General features: G+C 38.6%; 1 protein-coding gene across 2 annotated transcripts in view; it reads right to left on the bottom strand.

Annotated features, from left to right (window-relative positions):
• The window catches only part of FBXL4 (F-box and leucine rich repeat protein 4), a 161,686-nt gene that overhangs the window by 78,568 nt on the left and 77,365 nt on the right, over positions 1-5,753 (bottom strand). For both annotated transcript variants that reach the window (XM_019520181.1, XM_019520180.1), the window contains exon 5: positions 4,591-4,835. In XM_019520181.1, coding sequence (XP_019375726.1) covers positions 4,591-4,835 — 245 coding nt within the window. The remainder of the gene's footprint in view (positions 1-4,590; positions 4,836-5,753) is intronic.

Genomic DNA, 5,753 nt, shown 5'->3' with positions numbered 1-5,753 from the left:
CTTCAAAACAAGGCTAGGCGGGGTCTTTTGACCCCAGCACTCTTTCCTACCCATGGCAGGGGGTCGTACTTGATGATCTGCTCAGGTCCCTTCTGACCCTACCAACTATGAAACTATTACAATAGTGCCCTGTGCTTGTGTGTACTGTCTGTTGTGGGTGAGTACCAAAATTGTCTTGTAAAAGTGGTAGAAATGGGTCTGGAGGTCAGTACAGTTGAGGTCTGGGAATGTATCCCTATTTGTTACGTTGTAAAGTGGATTCCCTTTATATGAATTTGAGTTATGAGCCGTTTTCCAGGAACGCATGTAGAGCATAAAGCAAGGGAAACCTGTAGTTCATTTTAGGGACTCCTGCCACTCTGCTGCTCTATAACCCATCCCTTCACATCCATAGTACACCATGAGGGGACAGCATGCAGACAGGTGCCCCACCTTTCCGCATGTGCTGCACCATTTTGGTTGCCCATGGTATATTATAAAATGCCAGCGTGCCCCTATCTGGATCACTGATGGGAGGTGCAGCACCCCACGTAGGCTCCATTTGTCTGCTTGTAACACTACTCATGCCCCCCCAAGACCACTTCTGGATACCACATTTGTCCCTTACTTTCTCTACCAATATTACCATTTGGATGTACTTTTCCATTTGTCTTTCTACGTCTTCTGTCTCTAATAAATCTGTATATTTGAACTCTATTCACTCTTTATCTTGACTTTTCCCTTAGTATGAACTATATTTCTCTTAATTCCTTCCTCCCACGTTTCTCTGCAAATTTCTTCTAAAAGTTCTCATACCCTTCTCCACCCCAGTAAGTCAATTCCCAAGTCTTTCAGTTTGAGAAAGCAATTAGACCGACGAAATGCTCTGCCTGCACCTCTAAGCATCTCATCAGTACTGCATCTCAAACAGTACCTTTTCCAGGTAGTCATATGTTTTCATTGTCGATCCCATCTGCCTCTCATCGCCGATTAAAGCTGCCTTTATCCACAGCCTCCACTCCTCTCTAGCTTTTCTTGGTGCCTCTTCCATGTTTTCCCCACTGTATCACTCCCAGCAGGGCAGCCTGCCATAATGCTCCAGTCATCCTCTGCTTCTTGCCCGATATACCTTTGCCTGCTGCTCCTACTCTGTCTCCCACTTTCCTTTGCTCTTGTCTTCCTTCTGGCATTGTCATTTGCTGCTTCCGCTTTTGCTTCTGTTGTCACCTTCCTTCTACTCCACCTTTGTCCACTTTCCATCTGTCTCCAGATCTTCATTTCCTTTCTTCAATTCTTTTCCACCTCATCATTTCCTTTCTTCAATTCTTTTCCACCTCATCCTTGCCACCATTGTCATTATTTTGAACTTTCGGTCTCCTTCCTCGATTTCTCATACCCCAATGCGCTGTTGATCCCTTTCTATGCCCTTAAGGCATAGATCACTCTTTCAATGCTGATGTGAACCTACCACAAGGCTAGGTCAGTGTATCTGAATAAGCTATACGGTAGTGCCCACTAAGCAGAGTCTCCCTCAGTGCCAACTCTTTTTTCAAGTCATGGTGAGCCACTACGCTGCATATATTTTTATTTCCTTTTCAATTCCACAGCTGAGCTATGCCTTTCTTTCCCATTTCCAATTATTCCTGTTTCTTCATCAGCCTTACATGTCTAGCAAACATCACCAAATGGGGCCTTGAACAGTTCACCCAGAAACTCTCTGCTGCCCACTCTCTCAGCCTGTAACATATGATTAGTGTGGCTCTACCCTCCATGAAGTGGAAGGATTGGGTTGTCCTGTGCTTCATCTGCACATACATTTTTGGAGGATCCAAGGACTCATAACAAGAACACCTGGTTCCAGTCATGAGTGGGGAGCTAATTAGCTCATGGATCCTTTGTGTGCATGTGTGTGTGGGGGGGTGGGATCTGGAATACACACACAAACTGAGCAGTGCTGAGCTATGGGGTTACTATGGCTTAAAACACTGTTGACTCTGCTGGGGCCCAGCCCAATGAACAATACGGTAAATCATGAACCTTTTGGCTTTTGACTAAGATCATGTATAGTAACAGGAATGAGAATGGTGTAACTGTAAAGGTGTGTGCTGGGCTATCAAGTGAACCACATCAGTCATAAGACAGCTGATATGTATACACCTCTACCAATCTGTCTTGTGACTGATATGGTTCACCTGACAGCCCAACACATGCATTTACAGTTGCACCATTTTCATTCCTGTTACCATACATGGTATGTGTGTGGGTGTGTATGCACACACCCACACCCACCCCTATATCTATCTATAAATAAAATAAAAGTATGGTTTCTATTATATATAGTAAGTACAAAAGTGCTGCTTGAAAGTGTGTTTATAGTGTACTTGTGCTAAAACTTGTGACAGTTTTGAAAAAGGTAATATGCATCAGTTCTGGATAAACTAAGTTTATGGATACCTGTAATAATTTGCCTATATGCAAATTAACACAGGTATGTTTAATTCAAGATCAGTGTTTTCAAATTTGCTCCTCACTTCCACGTGCTCAGCAGTGGGAAGGGGACAAATTCAAAGCAAACTCAAATAATTAGATTCTATACCTGGAAGACTATAACAAATTTATAAATTTACAAATTTATACATTTTCCATACATAGAATCTAATTATTTGGGGGGCATCTTATATGCAGGGCCACCTTACATTTGAGTAAATACAGTAAGTTTTATAAGGTTTGGAGGTTCTGTTTAACGAAGTATAAATCCTCCAGAGTAAAAAGCCTATGCAAATGGTACATTTTAAAAAAAGAAGAAATGAGTTCAAAAGTCCTGACACAAGTTTATGGTAAAGTTGCATGACTGAAAGCTTCTGAGAATCCACCAACCCCAAAATCCAACAGGCTATATACAACTGCCCTCCCACACCCAAGAACTTTTTCTATAAGTACATATAATTTAAGCAATTCTCTCCAAGATCTACAAAAACCATTTTTGCCCTAAATTTTTATGAACACATCTTGCTTACTGTAAGAGCAAAATAAAGTGTTTATTGAGAGATTATTCATTAATAATCAAGTTATGTATATTTATTATTTATTCCAGAAATGATGACTAAAAAAAATCACTACAGCTATCAATTTAACAGTGAAGTAAAAAGTAATCAGCAAATACAGAACTTTTCAACCCTACCCAAGACCAATAATGCAAGTTTGTTATTTTGCAGAGTTTATAATTCTCTGAATTTGGATATATATTTCATTATCAACCACACCACTATTTAACCAATACAGTTACATATTATGCACTAACTTTTCCATGAGATGAACCTGTACTGTTTACATAAGAAAAATGAAAGCAGCATGTCTGTAAGATTGAACATGCACATGTTTTTAGTGTTCACCATACAAAATTAATATCAATTACTTTAATAATGAAACTATCCGGTATCCATACAACTGATTAGTTTGGGAAGTATCATTTCCTAGTTGAGTATGGATATTTTGTTTTCACCATAATCATACATCTAAATTTAGGAGAAGCTACCTATAATACTATTGGATGTCCTTTTCAGGTTCCTGGAAATGAAAATATTTTTCTTGAATGATATCAAGGAAAGAAGTTTTCTTCACTCCAACAGGATAGACACAAGTGTTTGAGGTCAAGGAAAGAAGTTTTCTTCACTCCAACAGGATAGACACGAGTGTTTGAGGTACTCTAGAGGTTTATAAAAAATGAATTCTGAACATTTTCAGAAAAGTTTACATTAAATGCAACATTTCTGTTTCTTATCAGTGTGAAGTTCAGCTTTCCATGCTATTGTAGATTATCTTTTGGGTGAAGGCGGCATTTTTTAATAATAAAATGCATTGATAGTTACTACCTAACTAACACAAATGAGCGAAGAAGCAGGAAACAATATGTTAGCAAACAGAGAATGCAGAGATTGAAATAGAAAAATACCCCTACAATTCAGCTATTTTTAATGCTCTGCCACAGAATAGTATTTTCAGTTTGGTGTAAAGCTATAAGTATAACCTCCCTCTTTGCCAACAGGACTAGATGTTCAAGTCATTTTTATAAACAAACCTACATTTAAGTTTCATTCCAGTGATTGCATATGGCTGCTATCCCTACAAGATGCACCGTAATCAGGTCAATATTATAGCCATTTCAATGTATCCCTACTAACAAATCATCTATATAAAGGACAATTCTGAATGTATTGCTTGGAAAACAGATTTTCTGTAAGCTTAATTGCAACCAGATCCTTTCACAATCCACAGAAGTAACTTAACATGATTCCATACTGGAGGGGAAACTTTTCTTAAGTACAATTTGATATGCACATATCAGGTATGTTAAACAATTCTAACACTTTACATTACATTGACTTCTGCAGTTGTGTGTTTCTCTTCTTGTTTTATCTAAAGAAAATAGTGAAGGGAATGCTTTTATTCATCCTGAAACCCTACCCTCTATGGTAAATCAAAGCAGCCTCTTGCCGGTCTTTCGATATAAATATGATGGTTTAAAAGCTTTCAAGCATTTAGTGAGAAACTACCAAACAGCAGCACTCAACATAGAGCTTGCTGTATCACCTCAGTACACTTAGCACTGACCTGCTAAATCCAGAAACAGAGATGGCTCCCCTGTTTCCAGTCCAAGATAAATTCAGCCACTGGACGAGAGTGCAGCGAGACTGTAGATATTCCAGAGATGTGTCATTTATCCTTGCCCAGTAAGGTTGTAAACTGAGGTGAATGTACTGTAGAGGGTCACAGCAATGCTGATATAGTAGCTTACAAGTCTGTGCTAGTCTACACAGGTCAGGTACTGTAAGATGACTCAAAATCAACTGGATGAGCTATATTGAAAACACAAAAAAAACAAAACAACAAAACACAGATGGTCATACAGCACTGGAAATGTTAAGGGAAAACTAAAATGTAAGAAAAGATGCTCTAATGATAAAGAAAAGTTTGGGTTTTTTTGGATGTCTCAAATCGGAGATTAACAATTGAATACGACTCCATGGTCCTGTCAGTTTAATGTATTAACAAAGAGAAGAAAAGCAAGAATCTTTCAAATTAGTATGAAGCTGCTTAACTTATGCTAATTTAAACACTAACAAAAAATGTAAATACTAGGGGACAAATTTTAATCTACCTATTAGGTAGATAAGTGCATTTAGGTGCCTAAATGTGATTCTATTCCACCCTGGTTGAATTAAAACCCTCTTAATACAGAAGATGCATGCATCCTTCTCCTCCCACTTGCTTTTTTTGACTCAATCTTAAAAATGTAGACATATCAATAGACTTCAGAACAGGGTGAAATAGGACTGCATTTAGGTACCTAAGAGATGCGCAGGGTGTAGTCCCATCTTTACATATGTTCTTTTACAAAGTTTGTCCTTTCAGTTGATCAGAAGACAACTTGTATACACCGTCTTCTTACTTGTAGCAAATTTACCTTACTTCTTCAGCTTGTAGCAAATTTGCAAATGACACATGCACACACAGACTGTTTCAATTTTCCCATTCCTTGAATTTCTTCTGACTTACTCTTCTGCTTCTTGCAATGAGATCCAAACATGGTTCAGCTTTGGACCAATGCCCCCACTATTCTTCTATACTTTTGCCTGCAATCTGACTAGACAACAACCAGATGCAGAGAGCTCTCACTTCCCAATTCTTCTTTTCTAGCCTAATCATTCTCTTGCTTTGTACTTGAAATGTATACCCTGCTCCCTTCTAGCAGTGGTCACTCTGGTACTGGATTG

This window comes from Gavialis gangeticus, unplaced genomic scaffold (genome assembly GCF_001723915.1).
Source record: "Gavialis gangeticus isolate Ggan-Ray unplaced genomic scaffold, GavGan_comp1, whole genome shotgun sequence".
Classification (NCBI taxonomy): Eukaryota; Metazoa; Chordata; order Crocodylia; family Gavialidae; genus Gavialis; species Gavialis gangeticus.
Note: the sequence above shows the minus strand (reverse complement) of the source record. Positions and strands in the feature narration are given on the sequence as shown.